A 26215-nucleotide genomic window follows, 5' to 3' on the forward strand; every position below is an offset into this window, starting at 1 on the left:
CATTGTGCAATCATTGGCAAATATCCCCACTTGTGACCTTGTGATGGAGGGAAGGTCATTGATGAAGCAGCTGAAGATGGTTGGGCCAAGGACACTAGGCTGAGGAGCTCCTGCAGAGATGTCCTGGAGCTGAGGTGACTGACTTCCTACGACCACAACCATCTTTGTATGTGTCAGGTATGATTCCAGACCCAAAACATTAACTCTGATTTCTCTTCATAGATGCTACCAGACCTGCTGAGCTTTTCTAGCAATTTCTGTTTTTGTTTCCGATTTACAGCATCCACAGTTCTTTTGTTTTTTCTATATATAAGGCAAATGGAATGTTGGCCATTAATTCAAAGGGTGTATAAAAATAAGAAAGTCTTGCTAAACCTATAGAAGGCACTAGTTAGGCCATATCTAGAATACCCTGAATAGTTAAAGTCCCCATAGCTTCTGAAAGATAAACATTGGAAGGAGTGCTGAGAAAGTTCACAATGTTGATTTTGGATATGGAGCAATTTTCTCAGAGGAAGAGGATGAGTAGGTTGGGTTTTGCACATTGGAGTTTACAAGAATGAAAGGTGACCTTATTGAAATATAATACATTCTTATGGAACTTGACAGAGTAGAGACTGAGAGATTGTTTCTTCTTGACTCGAAGTAGAGAGCATAATCTAAGAATAAAAGGTCACATATTTAAAGCAGAATAAAGAGGAATTTATTCTCTCTGCAGATAGTGAATTCATGGAATTCTTTGCCGTATAGGGCTGTCTAACCTAAGAGAATCAAGGGTTAAGGGGAAAACTAAGAAACTGGCATTGAGATCAACCATTGAGGAGCAGGCTCAGTGGGCTGAACAGCTTGCTTTTGAGGAGTCCAGAACTAGAGGGCATAGGTTTAGGGTGAGAGGGGAAAGATATAAAAGAGACCTAAAGGACAACTTTTCCACACAGAGGGTGGTACATGTATGGAATGAGCTGTCGGAGGAAGTGGCGGAGGCTGGTACGATTGCAACATTTAAAAGGCACCTGGATGGGTATATGAATTGGAAGGGTTTGTAGGGATATGGGCAAGGCACTGGCAAATGCAACTAGATTGGGTTGGGATATCTGGCATAGGCAAGATGGACCGAAGGGTCTGTTTCCGTGCTGTACATCTCCATGACATCTCCATTTTTCTTTCAATTAGTTACCAAATGCCCCTTTAAAAGTTAGCATCAGATTTTCCTCCACTCCACTGCCTTCACTTGAAAAATTAACACAAAAAACTTGAAAGGAAAGTAAAACAAACAGGGTCAAAGCTCGGTAATTTTTCAAGGCCCACATTTGCTTTCTCTTCACAAAAAAAACACTTGGAAAGTCTGCTGTTAAATTTATTCAGCTGGAGGTGTTGCAGGAAATTATAATTTAATTTGTATGTGAAATTAACCCAGTATTCATTTGATTCTGATCAAAGTTGCTGATAACGTAGCAAAACACATTTGCTAAGTTGCCCGAAGATCATTAACCTTGAACCTGTTAAGTGCATCTATCCTGGAGGGCTGTGAAGTAATAATTAAGCTTGCTTTGGAGAAGAAAAAAATCTGCATCATCAAAACACCTGCATTAATTATCCAGATGACAAGTATTTAAGTCAATTTGTGAAAATTTAAGAGCGCTGTGACATTTATTAAGAAATCAGAATTTTGACATTTCACAAGCGGCTTATAACTGAGGGGAGTCAATTTAAAATTAGCATCGTCTTCACTATTCAAAAATGAGTGCTTGAGTCACTGACCTCCGGTTACTTTATACCTCTGTGAGTTTAACTGGCTCAGCTGGTGACTGGTTTACCTCTCTGCTAAATGGTTGTGGGTTCAATTCCCACTCCAGGAATAGTGTACCGTTATCTCGTCCAATGCTGCCGTGTTGTACTGAGGGAGTACTGCACTGTGAGCAGTACCATAAGATGTTAAACTGAGGCCTCTTCTGCCCTGTCAGGTGAATGAGACAATCTCAGAGTGCTGTTTCAGCAAAAGCACTGGAGTTATCCAAGGTGTTCCAGCCAACAACCTTGCAAATATAAATTATCTAGCCACTGTCACATTAATATTTGTGGGAGCTTGCTGTGCCTAGCTTACGGCAATGCTTCCAAATTGCTTCTGGATGGCTGATGTCCTGATTGGCGCTATAGAAATGCAAACTTTTTTTTACATTTCTCCTTTCATTTGCAGTAGATCAGAGTGCCCTTTGGTTTGACATGGAGCTAATTCAGGGGAAAAACACAGATTCTCCAAGTTCCCTGAAATTTGAGTTAGCTTAGAAAAGATTGTAAACTCAGTTGGCTAAATTTGTGGGTGGCACGGTGGTTAGCACTGCTGCCTCACAGCACCAGAGACCGGGGTTCAATTCCCATTTCAGGCGACTCTCTGTGTGGAGTTTGCACATTCTCCCCGTGTCTGCGTGGGTTTCCTCCGGGTGCTCCGGTTTCCTCCCACAACCCAAAAATGTGCAGGTTAGGTGAATTGGTCATGCTAAATTGCCCGTAGTGTTAGGTGAAGGGGTAAATGTCGGAGAATGGGTCTGGGTGGGTTGCGGGTCGGTGTGGACTTGTTTCTAAAGGGCCTGTTTCCACACTGTAAGTAATCTAACCTAGAAATTACAATACAGAGACACACCAACAGTATGGATTCAGTGCCTACACCAGCTAACGTTACTATGAAGGACTCTCTCCTCACTTCAGGGATGGTGATCCTCAAGTTGAACCATCTCCATACAGTCACACAGCATGAAAACTGACCCTTTTGTCCAACCAGTCCATGCTGACCAGTTATGTCTCTCTTTAATGAGACAGCAGCCCTAAGATCTGGTGAGACAATGGTGATCTTACCATAATTTTTAAAATAGAATTCACTTGTGAAATGTGGGCACTGCTGGCTGGCCAGCATTTATTGCCATCCTTAGTTGCCCTTGAGAAGGTGGTGGTGAGCTGCCTTCTTGAACGTCTTCCAACCACTTGCCTGTGTGTTGATCCAGAATGCCTTTAGGCAGGGAATTCCAGAATTTTGACCTAGCAACAGTGAAGGAACAGCGGTATATTTCCAAGACAGGATGGTAAATGGCTTAGAGGGGAACTTGATGGTACCGGTGTTCTCATGTATCTGCTGTCTTTGTCTTCAGATGGAAATGGTTGTGGGTTTGGAAGGTACTGTCTAAGAATCTTTGGTGAGTTGCTGCTGTGCATCTTGTAGACAGTACACACTGCTGCTACTGACCGTCAGTGATGGAGGGAGTGGATGCATGTGGACATGGTGCCAATCAAGCAGGCTGTTTTGTCCTGGATGGTGTCAAGCTTCTTGAGTGTTGTTGAAGCTGCACTCATCCAGGTTAGTGGAGAGTATTCCATCACATTCCTGACTTGTGCCTTGTTGATGGTGGACAGGCTTTGAGGAAAAAACTTCTTCAAAGGTCAGGAAACCAGTTACTCACCAGAGTATCCCTAGCTTCTGATCTGCTTACACTTGGCGAGTCCACTTTAGTTTCTAGTAAATGGATGTTGATAGTGGGGAATTCAGTGATGGTAACATCATTGAATATCAAGGGGTGGTGATTAGGTTGACACTTATTGCCAGGTATTTGTGTGACACAAATATGACTTGCTACTTGTCCGCCCAAGCCTGGATAATGTCCAGATCTTGTTGTATTTGAGCACGGACTGCATCAGTATCTGAGGAGTCATGAATGGTGCTAAACATTGTGCAGACATTGGCAAATATTCCAAGTTCTGACCTTATGGTGGAGGGAAGGTTATGGAGGGAAGGTTATTGATGAAGCAGTTGAAGATGGTTGGACCGAGGACACTAACCTGAGGAACACCTGCAGAGATGTCCTGGAGCTGAAAGAACTGACCTCCAACAACACAACCATCTTCCTATGTGCCGGGTATGACTCCAACCAGTGACGATTTTGATACTACACTCAGTTGAATGTGGCCTTGATGTCAAGGGCTGTCACTCTCACCTCACCTCTGGAATTCAACTCTTTTGTCCATGTTTGAACCAAGGCTGTAATGAGACCAGGAACTGAGTGGAACCCAAACTGGTCAATTTCCCACATGTCCAGGTAGAGGCCAGTGTTGTAACTGTACGGAAGAGCTTGGCCTTCATAATGTTGTCAGGAACCACACCCTTTGCAATATGCAGTGACTCCAAACTTTCTTGATATATGGGGTGAATGAAATTGGCTGAAGAATTAAAGAAAATCCAAACGGTTTTTACAAATACACTAAGGACAAAAGGGTAACTAGGGAGAGAATTGGGCCCCTCAAACATCAGCAAGGCGGCCTTTGTGTGGAGCCGCAGAAAATAGGGGAGATACTAAACAAGCATTTTGCATCAGTATTTACTATGGAAAAGGACATGGAAGATATAGAATGCAGGGAAGAAGATGGTGACACCTTGAAAAATGTCCATATTACAGAGGAGGAAGTGCTGGATGTCTTGAAATGCATAAAGGTGGATAAATCCCCAGGAACTGATCAGATGTACCCAGAACTCTGTGGGAAGTTAGAGAAGTGATTGCTGGGCCTCTTGCTGAGATATTTGTATCATCAATAGTCACAGGTGAGGTGCTGGAAGATTGGAGGTTGGCAACTGTGGTGCCACTGTTTAAGAAGGGTGGTAAGGACAAGCCAAGGAACTATATACCAGTGAGCCTAATGTCGGTGGTGGGCAAGTTGTTGGAGGGACTTCTGAGGGACAGGATGTACATGTATTTGGAAAGGCTAGGACTGATTAGAGATAGTAAATATGGCTTTGTGCTTGGGAAATCATTTCTCACAAACTTGTTTGAGTTTTTTTGAAGGAGCAACAAAGAGGATTGATGAGGGCAGAGCGGTAGATGTGATCTATATGACTTCAGTAAGGCATTTGACAAGGTTCCCCATGGGAGGCTGGTTAGCAAGGTTAGATCTCAGGGAATACAGGGAGAACTAGCCACGTGGATACAGAACCGGCTCAAAGGTAGAAGACAGTGGGTGGTGGTGGAGGGTTGTTTTTCAGACTGGAGACCTATGACCAGTGGAGTGCCACAAGAATTGGTGCTGGGTCCTCTACTTTTTGTCATTTATATAAATGATTTGGATATGAGCATAAAAGGCATGGTTAGCAAGTTTGCAGAAAACACCAAAATTGGAGATGTGGTGGACAGCGAAAAAGGTTACCTCAGATTACAACAGGATCTTGATCAGATGGGCCAATGTGCAGAGAAGCGGCAGATGCAGTTTAATTCAGATAAATGCGAGGTGTTGCATTTTGGGAAAGTAAATCTTAGCAGGACTTATACACTTAATGGTAAGGTCCTAGGGAGTGTTGCTGAACTCCTATCGGAAAGATGTTGTGAAACTTGAAAGGGTTCAGAAAAGTTTTACAAGGATGTTGCCAGGGTTGGAGGATTTGAACTATAAGGAGAGGCTGAACAGGCTGGGGCTGTTTTCCCTGGAGCATCAGAGGCTGAGGGGAGACCTTATAGAGATTTACAAAATCCTGGGGGGCATGGATAGGGTAAATAGACAAAGTGTTTTCCCTGGGATCGGGGAGTCCAGAATTAGACGGCATAGGTTTAGGGTGAGAGGGGAAAGATATAAAAGAGACCTAAGGGGCAACGTTTTCACGCAGAGGGTTGTACGTGTATGGAATGAGCTGCCAGAGGAAGTGGTGGAGGCTGGTACAATTGCAACATTTAAGAGGCATTTGGATGGGTGTATGAATAGGAAGGGTTTGGAGGGATATGGGCTGGGTGCTGGCAGGTTGGACTAGATTGGGTTGGGATATCTGGTCAGCATGGACAGGTTGGACCGAAGGGTCTGTTTCCAAGAGTCTATGACTCCATGACTGGTGTCCGTGATATCTGGGACCACTGGAGGAGGCTGAGATAGATCATCCACTTCTGGTTGAAAATTGCTGTGAATTCTTCAGCCTTATTATTCGTACCTTCTCATTCTAAAATTCTTCTATCAAGTCCACTTACAATTTTGAATGTCTCTCTGAAATGTACTCTTAATTTTCGCTTCTCTCAGGAAAACAATCCAACTTCTTCATCTCTCCACTAAACCAAATTTCTTCATTACAGTAAACATGCCTGTGAATCTTTTTTTGCACCGTCTCTAATGCCTTTACGCCTTTCCTCAGGTGGATGCCCAGAATTTGGATACAATCCTCCAGTTGATGCTGAATCAGTGTTCTATTTAAGTTTAACATAACCTACTCACACTTGTACTTTGTGTCACAAGATAAATTACCCAGCTTTCCCTGTTCACTAGTTGGCCTGGGTTTTCTTTAACTGTTTTATTTTCCGAATCTTCACAAGACACCCCACATCCTGTTTTTGTCTCTGTACGTTGAAGAGTTTATTGTAATGCATGAGTTATCTCGTATTCCATCTTAACTCGGACCACTTGAAGCATAACATGATGGAGACATGCCACTCTTTCTAATCAAATACCTTAACGTTAGGCTAGATATAGATGTGTCTCTGAATTCGTATATATTAGTGAGCTGTTACATATATCTGTTGAATCTTTTAACATCATGTTATCCACATCCTAATTTCTACATTATGAAGGATAAAATAAGGATTGCCACATCAGACAAACATGTGCTAAGATCAGGTAAAGCAAAATTGTGTATCAGGAACCCTGTCTCAATACTTTGCTTCAGATTTGAAGTGCTGGCTTCTGAAATTCAATATATTTTTTTCATTAGTCTCTACTCATAACATGTTCCATAGGAGAGGTCTATTTCATATACACTTACAACCAAAAGTGGTGGCACAGAATTGCTTACAATGGATTTATCCAGGGTTTGTGCAAAAATGAAAAATGATGTGAAAAGTATAGACTGATACAAGTTGATGTTCATTTTATCTCACTGTCACCGGTACCCATTTTGAAAACATTAAACTAACTTTCCAAGTGAGATTTCAAACACAGAAGGCAAAGGCCACATCAATTTGCTCAGCACGATTTCATCCAGAATTTTTGTGCGTGTGATTTGCAGAACAATGCATCTGGTGGAATCTTACCAGGATTTGAGCAAAGTAAAAGCAATTTTCAATAGTTTTTCAAGGAGGAGACGAGAATTGATTGTGAACAGAAAACATCTGATCAGCCCAAAAGCCTGTCACTTTGGTTTAAAATAGATCTCAAACCTATCTTCAATTTTAACCACATTCCATTCTACAAACTGCAATAAGGTCTATAATTTTTTTGTTATAATTTGGAAACTTGCATTTTAAAGTAGAGGCCAATTGGTTTCTGTTTCAATTCTGTAAACGCAACATTTTTTTCTCGAAAAGAGGTCAGAAAGTCATTTGGAACGGTGAACTAAACTCATCATTGTCAAGCATGTATGTGATTCAAGTACCCAAAAGGATACTTGTGGGGTTAATAGATGAAGGTAAAATACTGCTGATGCTGGAAATCTGAAACAAACATGGAGAATACTGGAGAAATTTACAGACACTGGCAGGCCTGTTTTGAGTTTGATATGATTCCTCTTCAGAACCTTGAGTTCTGAAGAAGATTCTTACCAGACTTGAAATGTTAACTGTGTTTGTCTCTCCACTGTATCTAACAGATCTGCTGAGCTTCTTGATATTTGCTGTGTGAGTAGGAGAAGTGTTTATAATGTTGAGTTTAACAATGTACAGGAAAACAAATAGTTGGGGACATTAGTAGCTTTAGTTCAATTCAGAAGAGCATAGGAACATACTAAAAGGTGTAGGCCATTCAGTCCGTCAACCTTGCTCTGCTGTTTCATATGGTCATGGCTGACTGAACACTTCAATGCCCATTGTGCACACTCACCCTATAATCCTTCAGACCTTTGACAATCTAAAATGTATCAACCTCTACTTTAAATATACTAAAACAACTGATCTCCCACAGCCATCTCGGGGAAAGGTGTGGAATCTCTAAAGAACAGATTTAAGTCAGCAAAGTGACATCACGTTAGTTTTCCAGAGAATTTTCAGAAGTCTGATGCTTGTAAGAAATGAAAAGGAACCCAGATTATAAGATCTGTAAAGAGTTAAATTGAGAGTGATTTTTCACTGGGATTGAGTATCTGTGAAGAATATTGCTGGAAAAGGGGTGAATCATTCTTTTTGCTGATTGTGGTAAGGCATTTCTAAACTATCATATATATAGGTATGTGTGTGTGTAATATATATTATATACATACATAGCTTTTTTCTTATTCTTTTGTGGAATAAACATGTGTTCTTTTAATGAAGAATATTGACAGCCCTGCTTAAATATGTTCAGCATTTTACAATCACGAAAACTAAACTGCAAACACTGAACTTATATTTGACCAAACCAGGTTTCCCTCTGGGATCTGACTGTCCAGAACAACTGACTGTCAGCTGGGATCAGAAAATAAAAACAGATCAATTGTTGGTAATTGTTGGTTAAGCTGCTGTAGCTGATCAGCTCTGCATTATAAATAATATAGTAGGAGAAAATGAGGACTGCAGATGCTATAGATCAGAGTCAAAAAGTGTGATGCTGGAAAAAGCACAGGCAACATCTGAAGAGCAGGAGAGTTGATGTTTTGAGCTTAAGCTCTTCATCAGGAATGTCTGATTGAAGAGCTTATGCTTGAAACGTCGACTCTCTTGCTCCTCGGATGCTGCCTGACTGGCTGTGCTTTTTCCAGCATCACGCCTTTGGACTCTGATTATAAATAATGTGCCTCCTTTATCAATTTTATTATTGAAAATTGTTTGGCTTCTTTACTGCTCTATCAGATTATCCTCCAAGAATGAATGTGAAGATTGCCAGCAATTCACAAATTACTTCTTTGATCTTCCCCACTAATCAATTTCAATGTATGACATGACACTAATTTAAAATGATTGGCAAAAGAACGTGAAGTGATATGCAGGACAATATTTTTTCGCTAGTGATGAGGATTTGGGCTGCCTGTCTGAGAGTGTGGCAGATGGCACATTTCAAGGAAAATTTTACAATTATCTTTAAGAAAGACATTTACCAGGAAAAGATGGGTGAATGGGATGTGACAAGATGCTCTGAAAGTAAGCTAGTATGAATACAAGAGATTGAATAGCCTGTTGTGTGCTATTCCTATGATCCAATAATCCTTCTGTTTTAATTGCTGATATTCTAACTTGTAACAAGTGCCTTTCAACTATCATCTCTGCACTCAGTGCCTTTGAATCTTACAGCACTTGGACAAGTGATGGCTTTTGAACTATTAATTATTGTTGAATTGTTAATCCAGAAACCCTGGTAATGTTCTGGGGACCCAGGTTTGAATCTTGCCATGGCAGATGCTGGAATTTTAATTCAATAGAAGTATGGGATTACGAGCCTAATGACGACCGTGAAAACATTGCTGATGGTGAAAAAAATCCATCTGATTCACTTATGCCCTTTATGGAAGCAAATCTGCTGTCCTTTTTGCACAAGATCTGACTCCAGGCCCACAGCAATATGGTTGACTCTTTACTACTCTCTGGGCAATTATAGTTGACAATAATGGCTGGCTGCATGAATGGATTAAAAAAAGAGCATTAATGCAAGGCATCGGTGAGAACGTATCCAGTCTTGGATTTTCACCATGATGGACAGCAGCTCTAATGGGGAAATGATCTTTCAAGAAGTCTTGAATCCCAAGTTCTTCCCCTGAATACGATCATTTCTAGTGCCATGATGTTGGCCCATAGTTCGTGCAGGCATGGTAACTTATCTAGTCCTTTAAAATCTAACTTTGGAGCTCCTGGTGTCTCAAACACTGAGTGTGGAGATCTGACATGGTCAGAACAGGCCTATGTCAGTGCATCTCTATGGGCTAGCCAAGGAACACTTTCCAAAACCTGGGGTACCCCTCTGCCTGTGGTCTCAGGCCACCTTGATGTCAGCAGTCTTTGTAGAGGTGGACCTAACGGAACTTTGAGATGAGCAGAAATAACCTTTGATAACCTCTCCGAGTTGTGTGTAAAAAGTGCAGAAGCCGCTTGGAATACTGTCCTATCAAGAAGTATTGAGCAGGGTTAAAGAAAGTGTCAACCTGTCAACAAGTGTTGACCAATGACAAAGTGTGTATTTATGAATGAGAGTCATTTTATCAATGGAGGGTAGTGGGCTACATTGAAATTGAAGCAATGGGAATTTTCTGTCTCTTATGTACATGGGTACTCATAGCTACTCACTGCATTGGCATGGTAGGTGAAGGGGGAGAACACAGTTTGTATAAGGCACTACGTTTGCATATGGGCACAAGATGCCATGGGGGATGGGTAGAGGGCATTAGTGTGCACAAGTTTGCATAATGCAGCATCTTCATGTTTCTGTGTTTTTGATTTTGAACTGAAATGGGAAAAGGATTGTTTAAAATCAAGGATTGAGGAAAGAATTGCTGTGAATTTTTTAACACTTATACTTCTCAGGAGTTGCTGTAAGCTGTGCCTCATTATAAACATGTTAGAGAATTTATAAGTTTTGAGCCAATCGCCCTGTGCCTCCTACAAGTAACTGGAGAAGGGAAGATTGAGGAGCAGCAGATCCTGACAAAACAGAAAGACCATCTCAGCGGACCTTCAGATAGAGACCACTGAACTGCCTTCCCAAACTTTCCCTCCACCATGACACCCTCCTTTTGAGTCAAATAATGTGGTGCTGGAAAAGCACAGTAGATCAGGCAGCATCCAAAGAGCAGGAGAATCAATGTTTTGGGCATAAGCTCATTCCTGACGTATGCCACACTTCTCAAATCTGACTCTCCAGCATCTGTAGTCCTCATGTTCTCTCACCTTTCTTTGACTCTCCAGCATCTGTAGTCCTCATGTTCTCTCACCTTTCTTTTGAGTCTGTCTTTTTATACGCATGTGTAGATGGAGAACTGAAGGGAGGCAGAGTTTTAACTGGTAGAGTTGTATATTAATGGCTCATAATTGTTTTCCTGTAGCTGGAATGCATTTATTTGTAATGAATAGTAATCATTGTTAAGTAAAAAAAAAAACTGGCCCATGCTTTTTGTCAACTTGGACTGGTTAATTGTGGAATTTTGATGACATTTGTCAGATCTTTAACTCCTCTGCCAATTCTAGGAATAGCAATGCTTGGTTTCCCACATTCTAGGCCAGTGAGGTGCAAAGATTAGGATTAGAGTGGTGCTGGAAAAGCACAGCAGGTCAGGCAGCACCTGAGGAGCAGGAAAATTGACATTTTGGGCAAAAGCCCTTCTCCAGCATCTACAGTACCCACTTCTGCCCAAGTGCAAAGGATGGCCTGAGTGGGGCATGGGGAGTGTTTGGGATGCGAGAGAGTGAAAAGGTGTGAAGGATGAGGGCTGGACAATTGTGCTATATTTCTCTCTTTTTGTAGATCCATGATACTTCTTTGGATTTGGTCCATGCGCATCTTTGATTAAGATAAAGCACTCTGGGACAGGTAAGGTTACTTCTGGTTTATGCAAGGTACCCTTTGACTTTGTGAAAAAAGATTATTTGTGAGTAAGCAGTATCCAAAGTCATTTGGGTTGCCAAAGCTGCCATGACTTTGTCTAGTTAAAACAATAATGCTCGGTACTTCAGAGTGCTTGTTCATATAGCCATTGGCTGCAAAAGCCTGATTTTCACAATGGGGTGTCTATTGATGGACAACTCCAGCTGTTTGTTGAATGGGGATGTTTGCTGAAATCAGGAATGAAGCACTTCAGTGAAATGTTTGTTTCCATCAGGGATTTGTTGAAGCAATTTCAATATATTAGATATCATTTTGAATAAATGGGAGTGTTTTCTTTTAATAGTGATATCACCAATAACCAAATAACGTCATTTATGATTGGGTGCAGAGGTGTTATTAGATTAGATTCCCTACAGTGTGGAAACAGGCCATTTGGCCCAACAAGTCCACACCAATCCTCGAAGAGTAACCCACCCAGACCCATTTCCCTACACTTACCTCTGACTAACACACCTAACACTATGGGCAATTTAGCATGGCCAATTCACCTGACCTGTACATCTTTGGACAGCGGGAGGAAACCGGAGCACCCGGAGGAAACCCACACAGACACGGGGTTATGTGGTGCCATGGTGAATACATAAGTGGTGTAGCGGCGATGAGGAAAGGATATAGAGGCATTGGTTGGCAAAGGAGGTTTGAAGAGCCATGGGTATAGGTAGGTATAAAAGGAACATGGAGAGTGAGGGAGGAATGTTTTATGTTTTAAACCTTTATCTTTGAATTTTAACCCTCATGATGTTGGAGCCCTGAGGCAGGTTTTCTGCTTGGTTTGCCTTGGGAGCTGACAGTCTCATATGTTTTTCTCAACTCCCAAATTCCCCCCACCCCCACCAACTCCTCCGCCACACTAAAATTAGGAAGTGCAGGTTGCCATTTTATAGATGTTTCACAGAGCTGGGATTTCTCCTGACTTTGTAAACCCAACCCAGGAGTCCTGGAGTACAATGTAGGACTTTAGGCTGTTTACTTGCAACAGGGTTAGTTTATAATGCAAGTCTGTAAGTGCACATATGTGCCCTGGAGGGAGTGCAATGAAGGTTCACAAGACTGGCTTCCGCAATGAGAGGACTGTCCAGTAGGGGAGGTTGGGTAGACTAGCCGTATATTTCTGCAAGTTCCCAAGAGTAAGATACAATTGCTCTGAAACATAAAATTGTCAAAGAGGTAACCCGCTAGCTTCTGGAAATTATTTCAAGATTAGATTAGTGCTGGAAACGCACAGCAGGTAGGCAGCATCTGAGGAGTAGGAAAATCGACGTTTTGGGCCAAATGATTCCTGATGAAGGGCTTTGGCCCAAAATGTCGATTTTCCTGCTCTTTGGATGCTGCCTGACTTGATGTGCCTTTCCAGCACGACTCTAATCTCCAGCAGGACCCACTTTCGCCTCTGGAAATTATTTCCTCTGACCGGGGAAGTTTCAGACTGAGGTGAAATGATTGTTTTACTTAAAGGATTTTGCAATTGTCTAATTCCGGGCCCACTTGTTGGGTGTATTTAGGGGGAGACAGAAATGTACAGATAACATCTGGGAATGTGGGTTCCAATCTCACCATGGCAGTATACGGAGAAAAAAACCTTGAAGCGGATGCAAACTGAATAGTGACCATGAAATTATCGTCAATTGTTGTAAAAACCCCATCTGATTCACTAAGATTCTTTACAGAAGGATATGTACCATCCTTACCTACGCTGACCTCCAGGTGACCCCAGCCCAACAGCAAAGCAGTTGACCTTTAAACACTCTCTGAAGTGACCCAGTAAACCCCTCAGTTCAAAGGATGATTAGGGATGAGCAACAAATACTGGCCTTGCAGGGATACCCGTATCCCAAGAAAGAATATAAGAAAGAAAGAAGTTCGTAGACTTCTGTTCATTAAAAGAGTTGCAGGAACATCGGATTTAGAACCAGGAGTAAGTCATTTGTCCCTTCCAGCCTGTTTTGCCATTCATCAAAATGATGGCTAAAGCAATGTTGAGGTATGAAGCAGATCTTATTGAATTGAGGTTTGAGCCTGTGTTGAACTCTTATCCTCCCTAAATATTAATGTCATTCATTAAAGACCAGCAAGCTCAGGTTTAAACTTAACACATGATCGAATCTCCATTGAGGCTTGCGGGAGAGAGTTCCAATAATTTTCATATAAAATCTCTAAGATAACTCAAAAATGAGGGAAGGGATGACTGGATAATACTGCTTGGTTCTCCGGACTTCTCAAGATAATGCAGGTTTAGGTTGTTGCACAGTGCCATCTTCTGGCAGAAGGAGGAAAACAAAAAGTCAATTATACTGCTCATTGACTGCACTGCCCAAAGCTCAGTTTCTGTGGACTTTGGACAAGGGAGTTATCATGGGGGACAAAACAACTAGGCAGTTTAGGGGAGATCAGGGGATCACAGATCCCTCAGTTCACCATACAGCACAACCCATTGTGTGGATGAGGGAAACAAATTACGCAGCAATGTAATGTCAACATCCAAAGATGAACGGGAGTAAGGGCTTAAGTGGAAACTAACTACACATCTTATACTTTGTTTTAGAATTTAACTAGCCCAGCTTAGCTGAGATCAGGCAACACTGAGAGCAACAAGCAACAAAGAGCAGAAAGTGGAAAGAGGAAATGTAATCTTAGCATTTACACAGCATCCTTTTAAAACACACAACATCCTGAAGAGCTTTAGAGTTAATGAAGTACAAATGAATTGTAGTCACAGTTGCAATATAGGAATCATAACATCCAGTTTGCAGAAAGTAAGGTCTCACAATGTTTACTAACCAGATAGCTAGGTTTTTTTTGGAATGCTGATTGAGGACTAAATATCAACCAGTGAGAATTGCCCTTCTCTCCATGAAACCAGTGCCATGGATCTTTCATTTATTCCTGAAAAGATAGACTAGACTTTGGTGTAACATTTCACTTGATTGATGGTACTTCTGACAGTACTGCACTCTCTCAGAACTGCACTGCAATATGGACCAAGATTTTTGTGCTTTGGTCTTTGGAATTGGCTTTGAAACCACAACCTTCTGATTGAGAATTGAGAGAGCTACTTTTCTTTTATTTTATCATGGGATATCAGCAGCAGTAGCCAGGTCGGTTACTAATTGCCAGTTTGTCAGGCAGCTTGTGTCTGTGGGGTGAAAGAAGATGGATGCCAGTCTATTTGACACTGCGTTTAAGGAACTCATGTACTGGCTCTGAATTAAGTTCATAGTAAGTCTAGTACTCAATATGTTTTAGATGCCTTAGAGAGAGAGATACTGGCTTAAGGAAAACAGGATCTCATGATTGCACATAAATTCACAGAATGGAAACTGATTACAGATACAACAGACTGAGCAAGGAGCCTTTATGTGAGGGTAATGGTATTTCTTCATAGAATTGTTACAGTACAGAAGGAGGCCATTTGTCCCATTGTGCCCACACTGGTTCTATCCCATTGTGTCCATCTCCTGCCTTTTCCCCAAATACCTACATGCCACTTCTATCCAAATAATCATCTAATGCCCTCTTGAATGCCTCAAATGAATCTGCCTCCATCACATTTCCAGAGAGTGCGCTCCATACCCTAACCAATCACTGTGTGAAAAAGCTTTTTCTCATACCAGCCTTTGTTAGCACATCATTTTAAATCTACACCCTCTTGTAATTTTTTTTCTTTTATGAGTAAGAACATCTTCACCCGAACTACTCTATCCAGCTCAACTTATAATTTTTAAAACATCCATCAAATATCCTGTCAATCTTCCTTACTCCAAGAAGATCAGTCTCAACCCCTTCAATTTATCTTCATATCCATTTAGTACATCTAATCTTTACATTGGCAGTACACCAACAACATTTTGTGAATGTGGTCAGTCTCTGACTTTCACAGTAAAAAAATAGTTTGGGTCTATTAAGCCAGATTTCACTTTGAGATCTGACTTGGTGTCATGGAGTCATAGAGATGTACAAAACGGAAACAAACCCTTCAGTCCAACTCGTCCATGCCGACCAGGATATCCTAAATTAATCTTGTTCCATTTGTCTACACTTAACCCATATCCATCTAAACCTTTCCTATTCATATACCTATCCAGATGCCTTTTAAATATTGTAACAGTACCAGCCTCCTCCACATCCTCTGGCAGCTCAGTCCAACACATGCACCACCCTCTGTGTGAAAAGTTACCCCTAGGTCCCTTTAAAATCTTTTCCCTCTCACCTTAAAACCTATGCCCTCTAGTTTTGGACTCCTCTACCCTGAGGGAAAATACCTTGACTATTCACCCTATCCATGTCTCTCATGATTTTATAAACCTCTATAAGGGCACCCCTCAGCCCCTGACACTCCACGGAAAACAGCTGCAGCTTCTTCAGCCTCTCCCGGTAGCTCAAATCCTCCAATCCTGGCAACATCTTTGTAAATCTTTTCTGAACCGTTACAACTGAAACAATATCTTTCTTATAGCAAGGAGACCAGAATTGAATGCCAAAAGTGACCTAACCAACCATCCTGTACAACCGCAATATGACCTCCCAACTATACTCAGTGCACCGACCAATAAAGGGAAGCGTACCAAATGTCTTCTTCACTACCCTGTCTACCTGCGATTCCACTTTGTGGGAACTGACAGTAGGGATTAGAACACTATCAGGAAAAGCCAAAAGAGCTCGGTATATTTTCCCTGAGAAAGAGAAGCTTAAGTGATAGTCTGTAAGTGCTCTTTGCATTTATGGAAGATTTTGAGGGATGCAGAGAGAGTGTTTCTACTTGTAGGACAGAGCGAAGTTAGAGACCATCAATATAAGATAGTCATAAAGAAGTCTAACAGAAAATTCAGAAGAACTTTTTATTTCACAAAGATTGGAGAGAATGTGGAAGTTATCACCAGGGACAATGGTTGAGCTGAATAGTATGGATACTTTTAAGATCAAGCTAGATAAGCCCAAGGCAGAAAAAAATAGGCCATGCTGATAGAGTGAGATGGGTAAGGGAAGGAGAAAGGATTCCATTGGCTACTTGGACTGTATCTGTGGTGAAAATTCGATGCAATTCTTACCTTTCGAATTAAATGGTGGTATTGGCTTAAATAAAAGATGATCTTACCTGCAAGTGGATGGGTTGTTGTAATGGCTCTTGAACCAGCTGATCCTGAAACGCCACATGTTGACTCAGCCAAACTGCCCTTGACTGTGACCGGTGCAGCGCTGGAGTGACGTAGGGCGGCCTTAAGTGGTGTGATCCCATTAAACTGGACGGTAGAAAGGCAGCCAATAAATCCCCAAGTGTTTGCTTTTAGGAGCTCTTTGTCCAGCCCACTAATGTCTACAGTTCAAACAAAACAGCACAAAAGTTAGTTCTAGATGCAGGACAATACATGCTTCAGCAGGAGAGAAAAGTAACAAAAGAAAATCAAACTTCCATCATTTCAATGATGGTTCAAGTGATTGATGCTTAAAAATGTGCTTCTTTGTTCAATACAGCAAGTACAGAACACTAGTAAAATCACCAAAGGGTGGGTCTCTAATTGCAGAAGACTGGTAGTGAGTTTAACCTGGGGGTCTGTGGTGAAGTGTCAGACTACTCTCCTACGAACCTGACCTTGAGAATTTTTTAAAACAGGGTCATCATGCCTGGGGCAAGGAGTGAGGTTGAAAAGGCAGGACCTCATAATGAGCTCAGCCAATATGGGAACCGAACCTGTGCTGTTGACATCACTCTGTCTTGTGAACCAGCCATCCAATCAAATGAGCTAACCGATCCCCATCATAGGAGAAAGTGAGGACTGCAGCTGCTGGAGATCAGAGTGGAGAGTTTGGTGCTGGAAAAGTACAGCAGGTCGGGCAGCATATTGTCAACACACCAATATTGCTGTGAACTCTATTCCAAGTAGCTTCATCAAATTAATATTTGTGGATAAACTCTTGCTTCTAACATGGGTACAGCTCATTGCTGTTATCACATTTAAGAGATCACACATGAGGGAAATCAAATTAAGGCTCAAAGGTGAACAAGTAGGAGTCAACCCCTCAAATTCATTCTCCACCCTACAGTGGGGATTGTGGCTCATCTGTGAATTGGCTCCATATGCCTGCCTTTGACCCACATTCCTCAATAGTCTTTGGCTACCAAAATTTATCATTCCTGATGAAGGGCTTATGCCGGAAACGTCGACTCTCCCGGTCTTCGGATGCTGCCTGACCTGCTATTCTTTTCCAGCACCATGCTTTTTGACTCTGATTCCCCAGCATCTGCAGTCCTCACTTTCTCTGACCAAAACTTATCAGTCTCAGTTTTAAATTGACAATTGATAAATTGCCATTTCCCAGCAAGGACTTTCAAATGTCATTGCCTTTTGTATGCTGAAGTGTCTCCTAATTTCAATCCTAACAGATCTGGCTCTAACTGTAGAATTTAATCATTAGTTCCAGGTTGTCTATTCAAGTTTCCCTCAATCTCCCAATCTACTTGCCTGAAAATCTTGATCAGATCAATTATCGACCCTAATTTCAAAGAGGAGCCAGTTCTGGGGAAGGGTCACTCGACCCAACTCTGCCTTCTCTCCACGGACACTGCTTTTCCAGCAATTTCTGTTTTTTGTTTCTGATTTGCAATAACTACATTCAGGAGAGATGTTAGAAAGAGGTTTTGCACTAAAAGTGTGGGAGAAGTTTGGACCTCTCTTCCACAAATGGTGGTTGATGCTGGATCTGTTGTTAGTTTTAAAGACAAGATTGATTTTTTTTTATTCTATTAAGAAACGATATTAAGGAACATGGTCAAAGGCAGAATATGGAGTTAGGCCACAGATCAACCACGAATGGTGGAACAGGTTCGAGGGGCTGAATGGCGTACTCCTGTTTGGATTTTCTTATGTTCTGGATAGATTTCAAGACTGCCTTTGAAGGAGTGTGGTGAGTTGCTGCTGTGTAATTTGCAGGTGAGTACAACCTGTTTCTCCTGTGCCATGATAACTATCACCATGATTCTATGTGTGGGCAGCAGCTTAACGTCAATGCTTCTCAAATGTCATCTTTACATTCCTGACTGTTTGTTTCAATTTCTCTGTCGCCACATCCACAGCACAGCGAGCATTCAACAGGCACACACAACCGAACACCGAACAACTGAACAACTGAACACGACCGTCACTAAAGTAGATTGTCTGGTCATCATCAGCTGCCGCTTGTGGGAGCTGGCTGTGCATAAATAGATTGTCATGTTTCCTCTGTTGTAACCTTTTGAAAACTAATTAATTGGTATAACGTTGCTTTGGACATGCTAAAGCCGTTAAGGTATTTCTTTTGAAGGTGAGAAATTATTCAATGGTTCGTATAATACAACCAAAGCACTGCACCAATTCTTCATGAATACTCAACAAGTATATAACATCATACTCTTGACCTTGTAATTACCAATTCTGAAATCATCAATAATTAAAAAAAGCACTGTGCAACAGTCATCTGCTTCAGTTGAACATAATTTACATTAAAAGTTAATGTGAGGCTTTGGAAGTACATTAAATTTCATGCTCAGTGAGTTCTTGTTTAACACTGCTGAAATGAGTTTATTTAACATGATTTACCACAAGCCTCCTTGGTGTCCTGAATTCTGAGGTACCGGTGAGGAACTGAGATCAGTTAGCTAAGCACATAATTCAGGCTTTGCCCTGTTCTATAAAGGTTTTATCTCCCTCACGCCACTGCTCAATCAGAAGTCTGCTCACTTGTATTTTTGAGTATTTTTCACAAGGCCGGGTTAGTAGCTCTATGCGCCAGTTTCTTTCTTCAAAGGTCTCTTGCCAGTTGCCTCACTTTCTGAAATCCGTGGCAGTAGACTGATTTTAGTAAAATTTGTGAACATTGGCTCTGAATAGAGGAGCTAGAACAAGAGAACTAACAAGCAGAACAGGCTATTCAACCCTTCCATCGTGCTCTGTCACTCAGTAACACCAGTGTGACATTAACTCTACTCTCCTGCCTGCTCCCAGACAGCACTCATTTCTCTCACCAATCAAAGCAACTCATCCTTGAAATAAATTCAAGGACACAGCCTCCATTGCTGGCTGACAAAGGGAAAATCAAACATTAACATCCTTTGATGAGAAAACTCCTTCCTCACATCTGCCTTATTTTGAAGCTGTGCCCCGTAGCACCGGAAACCCCGAGGAAGGGGAAATCCTCTCAGCTTTCCTGTCAATGCCCCTCAGAGTCTTGTAAGGTCTTCTGTAAGGTCACCTCTCATTTTTTTAAACTTCAAAGAGTACAGACCCAATCTGCTCAACCTCTTCTCATAAGACAACATGTTTCACCCAAGAAACAGCTGAGTGAACCTTCGCTGACTTGCTTTGAATACAAGTGTATCCCAGCTCGGAGCAAAGGGTAAGGTGTTCAGTACCTGTTGTGGTTCTGTTCGCCAAGCTGGAAGTTTTTGTTGCAAACGTTTCGTCCCCTGGCTAGGCGACATCATCAGTGCTTGGGAGCCTCCTGCGAAGCGCTTCTTTGATGTTTCCTCCGGTGTTTATAGTGGTCTGTCCCTGCCGCTTCCGGTTGTCAGTTTCAGCTGTCCGCTGTAGTGGTTGGTATATTGGGTCCAGGTCGATGTGTTTGTTGATGGAGTTTGTGGATGAATACCATGCCTCTAGGAATTCCCTGGCTGTTCTCTGTCTGGCTGAGACAGCACCTGAGCTACAAATCTTCGCACAAACTTTGAACACTTACGGGCGAGAGACGCTGAGACAAGTTCAGTACCTCAATGTCATGCTGCCAGTCTATTTGATCATGGCAGATATTTATCTTAAATCTGTCACCTGCATTGCATCCATAACCTTTAAAATACTTGCCTCATAAAAATACATCAGTCTTAGTTATGAATAAAAATCCATCAGTCTTAGTTGTGAAATGTTCCATTGACTCCCAGCCTCAATACCTCTTTGTGAGAGGGAAGCCAAAATTGTTCCACTATTTTTTGCATGCAGGACCTCTTCCTGATTTTAGAAGGACCTAACTCTAATACAACTCTCAACTTCTCACAGAATTTGGAAGTGAGCACTTTTGGGCCCCAATTCTAAGTAAAGATGTGCTGGCATTGGAGGGAGCCCAGAGGCAAATGATGTCAGGGATGAAGGCCTAGTCATTTGAGGAGTGGTTGAGGACTCTGAGCCTGTACTTAAAGGAGTTTATAAGGATGGGGGAGGGGAATCTGATTGAAGCTTGCGGAATATTCAGGGGCCTGGATAGACTAGAAGTGGAGAAGATGTTTCCAATAGTAGGAGAGATGAATCATGGAATCCCTACAGTTTGGAAGCAGACCATTCTGCCCAGCAAGTCCACACTGATCTTCTGAAGAGCATCTTACCCAGATGCATCCCCTATGCTATCCCTGTAATCTTGCATTTCCCACAGCTAATCCATCTAGCCTACACATCACTGGACACTATGAACAATTTGGCACGGCCAATCCACCTAACCTGCACATCTTTGGATTGTCGGATGAAACTAGAGCACCTGGAGTGAACCACAGAGACATGGGGAGAATGTACAATCTCCACACTGTTGCCCAAGGTTGGGATTAAATCTGGGTCACTGGTGCTGTGAGACAGCAATGCTAACCACTATACCACCTACAATTTAATAAAGTAGAATGAAAATATCAGGAATAAAGAAGATCCTTACCCATGATCTTGCCCAGGATCAGGGATCTCATGCCATTGAACTCTGTGTCAGTTCCTGATGACAGATTGAACCTCAGTGTTGGGAGCTGATCAATCTGTGAAGAGACAGGTTAGACATTGTTCAGTAATAAAATATACTGTGTTCTTGAACTAACATGACCAATCAACCAACATCATCTGCTGTAGGAACAAAGCAGCTCTGCAAAGGTCACAAGCTCATTAACTGTGGAAATGCTTCTTGGCTGATCATATCCCAGAATATTAATGGACAATAAATTATTTTGCTGTGCAGAGGTGGCAGTTGTACAGGAAAACAAAGCAATCCAGAATCATAACAAAAGGGTTAATATAAGAGAGGAGGTGCATTAAAATAGCTCTTACTTCTTAGGGTTTAGGCGATTGAAGGTATCACTATGTCATGGTCATCCACCTGAACCAAGTGGAATACCTTCAGCAGATACATTGCCATCAATCCTTCTTATTGATATTACCCTAATTTACTAATGTCAAGATGCCCACAAGAAATCTTTGAAATTCATTCTTGATGAACTGGACTCAGATGTATTACACATATTTAAAAATTACTTAAAAACATTATATAGAAATATAGGTGTATGGTAGACCATTTGCCAATCAATATGATCATGGCTGGTCGTCCAACTCAGACCCCATTCCACTTTCTCCCCCATACCGTTTTATCCCTTTATCCTTAAGAATGAGGTCTAACTCCTTCTTGAATTACTTCTATGGTACATAACTGTCTCTTGTAAAGCCTTAGAAAACAACCATTCGACTTAAGGTTACTGCTATCGAAACATTCTAATATGCACAACCAAGACTGGGCATTAGAACAACATCTGGACAACACTGGCTACTTTTTCCCAGAAACCTTCCTTTATATTTATATCATGCAGTGTCACTTAACCCCTTCAGGTATTAACTGATCTGATTGAGACATTTTACACATTACAAGGTTAATGCACAGAGAAATCACTTCAGGTCAAAGACAAATCTCACATTTGAAGATAAATCATTTATTAGGGACAGCAGGAAGCACTTTGCCACACAGAGTCATTGAGTCATGCAGCATGGAAAAGACCCTTCTATCCAACTTGTCTGCACTGATCAGATATCCTAAATTAATCTCATCCCATTTGCCAGCAGCTGGCTCATATCCCTCTAAACCTTCCCTATTCATATACCCATCCAATTGCCTTTTAAATGTTCTCAGTGTATCTGCAGCTATGAAAAGAAAATTAATCCTCTTGCCCCCATGTCAGAGAAGGTGGGATCAATTGAAATTTTGAAACAAAATTTTGTTGGTTAATGATATGAAGGCAGATGTTGGTTAATGATAAGTTAATGATGGAATAATGATAAGTAAATTATGACTTTAAGACCAGTTCAGCAACAATATAATTGAACTGCAAAACAGACATAAGGGGCTGAATGACCAAATCCTGATTCTATAGTCCTTCCACAAGACTCCATAGTTTCACAGACACACTTAATCAATGTTTTTACAATGTTTCTGCTTCCAACTACTCAACATATCAGCATTCTAAGTCTTTGATAAATGTGTGAAAAGGTGAAGGGCCCTATGCAGATCATTCCGGTTTTTATGTGACAGTACAGGCCGGAATGGGAGCGTTTACGTAGGTGCATCAATGGACATGTGTAAGTGTGAAGAAGTGTTTGTTAGTATGCATGTAAGTGGGGGTTTAAACACACTCATGAATGTGTTCAGGTTCTATTTTTACCCTCTCATGTGATTTTGAACTGAATGGATTGCTGGGCCCTTCAGGACTGATCAAGGGTTCTGCCCGAAACATCGACTCTCCTGCTCTTCTGATGCTGCTTGACCTGCTGTGCTTTCTCTACTGACTCTGACTTTCCAGCATCTGCAGTCTTCACTATCTCCAGAGGGTAGCTCGAAGTCAACCATGTCAGACTGGGTAAGGGTGGCAGAAATGACGAGAGGATGCTGGGTATGGAGGCAGGCTGGGTGAAAGGCCTGACTTGGATCTCTGGCACTGTTTCCGCCATGTAAAAAGGAAGTGTGAAACACAAGTATAACTCCAGGACATTTTATGTGTAATCATCATGATTTTTACAGTTCTAAACCTCCTGCTGCAAACCTCCTGATCAGAGGATCACCGTACCTCTCCAAAGATACATCCCAGTTATCCAAATAAACTTGCTCTTTTTTATTATTCATTCATGGAATGAGGGTGTCACTGGCTGGGCCAGCATTTATTGCCCATCCCTAATTGCCGTCAAGTCAGTTCAGGGTCAACCACATTGCTGTAGATCTGGAGTCACCAGACTAGGTAAGGATGGCAGTTTCCTCTCTAAAGGACATTAGAGTACCAGATGATTTTTTTTTCATGACAATTGACTCATAGTCATCATTAGACTCTTAGCTCTAGATGGTTTTTGTTTTATTGCATTCAAATTTCACGAGGCGAAAGTGAGGACTGCAGATGCTGGAGATCAGAGTCGAGACTGTGTTGCTGGAAAAGCACAGGAGGTCAGGCAGCGTCTGAGGGTAGGAGAATCAACGTTTTGGGCAAAGGCCCCTCATCAGTAAGGGCAAAAGCCCTTCAAATTCCACTGTCTGTCTTGGCATGATTTGAACCCATTTGCTGGGTGTGTGGATGAACAGTCTCATGATAATACCAGTGTTTCCCCTGACTCATCCTGCGAATTATTTTTGTTCCCAAAGTCCAACTTGAGTGGATGGAGCTCAAAGTTAACACAGAGAGCAGCTCTCTGAAATACTCGTGTGAGACATGACCAAAATCCCCTCGAAGCTGTGCCACTGTGCATGTAGCCACACATGGGTTTACAGCATAGAAAAGGCCTTTCAACCCATCGAGTCTGTGCTGGACAAAAACAACCAGCTGGCTAGTCTAATCCCGTTTTCCACTCTGGCACGCTGATCTGGGATTCTGCACGTACTGATCAGTATGCATTGGATTGCAGCATTGACTCCCACTTCCCAGGGTCACTGCCACACTGCCAGCATCCCAGAGCTCCACACAGAGGAAAAGAAATCATTCAAGGGAACTCCAAACATGACCCAATCCCATTCCCTCTCCTCCTGTGAAAATGGGAATTGTCATGTTGCCTGGAATGAACGGTTAGCCTGATGACGAAAGGCTGGACAGGCTAGGCCTGTATCCTCTGGAGTTTAAAAGAGTCAGACATAACTTAGTTGAAACATAGAAGCTCTGTTTCTGGGATGTTTTAGTAAGGGTCTGTCAATTTCAGGCATCATCTACTATTTCTTATCATGGTGGAGAGGGTCTCGAACATATGAACAAGGAACAAGTACAGGCATCTTGCTCCTTCAAGCCTTCACTGCCATCAATAAGTACACAGATGATCTGATTTTAACCACAACTCTATACCTACATAGAATCATAGAGTCATACAAGAGGGAAACAGGCCCTTCAGCCCAACTTGTCCATGCTGACCAGCTAAACTGAACGTGCCCCAATTGCCTGCATTTGGCCCTTGTCCGTCCAAACCCTTTCTATGCATGTATCTATCCAAATATCTTTTAAGTATTGCAATTGTACTCACCTCTACCACTTCCTCTACCAGATTGTTCCATATACGCACCACCCTCTGTGTGAAAACGTTGACCCTCAGGTCACTTTTAAATCTTGCCCCTCTCAACTTAAACCTATGCCCTCTATTTTTGAATTCCCCTTCCTGTGGAAAAGACCTTGGCTATTCATCTCATCTATGCCCTTCATGATTTTATACATCTCTGTAAGGTCATCCCTCAGCCTCCTACACTCCAGGGGAAAAAGTCCCAGTCTATTCAGCCTGCCCTGACATGAAACCCTCCATTCTTGGTAGCATCCTTGTAAATCTTCTTGCACCTTTTCCAGTTTAATAACCTCCTTCCTGTAGCAGATGCACTACTCCAAATGTGGCCTTAGCAATGTTTTCTACAACCACACCATGACGCCCCAACTCTTTCATTCCTCCCAGCAATCAAGAAACATCAAAATTTAAAAATGTTAGAAATCTGTATCCCCTGCCTTTAACGGAAGAGAAAACAATGTTTACTCATCACTGTCTTAAATGGATGACTTTATTTCTAAGCTATGGTTCTCCATTCCAGATTGTCCCACAAGAGGAAACATCCTTTGCATATTGATGTGGCACACACACTATATAACCTCTGGCTCTTTTAAACTCCAGAGGTTACAGGCCTAGCATTCTGTCACATGGCAATTTACTCATTCCAGGCATTAGTCGAGTAAACCTTCTCAGAACAGCTTCTAAACAAATCTAGGTTTTTCTGTGACATCTTATGGACTACCTTTCGAAATTCGAAATACACCACATTAATGGTTCCCTTTATCCACCTTACATATTTCATCATAAAACATAAATTCAACAATCATTATTTTGATTTCATGGAACCATGTTAACTCTGTCAATTTTCAAATCAGACGGCATCTATTCATAGATCCTAGCGTTTTTCTAATCATGAATGATTCCTGCTTTCTCACCCCTCCTTTCTTGTAAAGAGGTTTTACACTTGCCGTTTTCCAATCTGCTGGGACTTTTCAGGTTCTCCCTAGGGAGGTCTGGAAAATAATAACCAAAAATTTCATTATCTCTGCTGCCACTTCTTTTTAAGATGTTGGGATACAAGCCATTATGTCCAAGGGCTTGGGCTCTTTAGTTTTCTAGTCAGTAATCTCTTCTAAACCATAATCGTTTGAGATAATGACACTTGCCCAATTCTTCGAGGAGAAAGTGAGGACTGCAGATGCTGGAGATCAGAGCTGAAAATGTGTTGCTGGAAAAGCGCAGCAGGTCAGGCAGCATACAAGGAACAGGAGAATCGACGTTTCGGGCATAAGCCCTTCTTCAGGAATGAGGAAAGTGTGTCCAGCAGGCTAAGATAAAAGGTAGGGAGGAGGGACTTGGGGGAGGGGCGTTGGTAATGCGATAGGTGGAAGGAGGCCAAGGTGAGGGTGATAGGCTGGAGTGGGGTGGGGGCGGAGAGGTCAGGAAGA

The 26215-nt window shown here is 41.9% G+C and overlaps 1 protein-coding gene across 1 annotated transcript in view; it reads right to left on the minus strand.

The window, feature by feature from the left end:
- Window positions 1-26215, minus strand: part of LOC122551782 (contactin-associated protein-like 5) — a 1086426-nt gene that overhangs the window by 32764 nt on the left and 1027447 nt on the right. The window contains exons 21-22 of the mRNA XM_043694246.1: window positions 21172-21265; window positions 16604-16822 (exon numbers count right to left, since the gene is read on the minus strand). Of these exons, the coding sequence (XP_043550181.1) occupies window positions 16604-16822; window positions 21172-21265 (313 nt within the window). The remainder of the gene's footprint in view (window positions 1-16603; window positions 16823-21171; window positions 21266-26215) is intronic.

Source organism: Chiloscyllium plagiosum, chromosome 7, assembly GCF_004010195.1.
Source record: "Chiloscyllium plagiosum isolate BGI_BamShark_2017 chromosome 7, ASM401019v2, whole genome shotgun sequence".
Lineage (NCBI taxonomy): Eukaryota > Metazoa > Chordata > Chondrichthyes > Orectolobiformes > Hemiscylliidae > Chiloscyllium > Chiloscyllium plagiosum.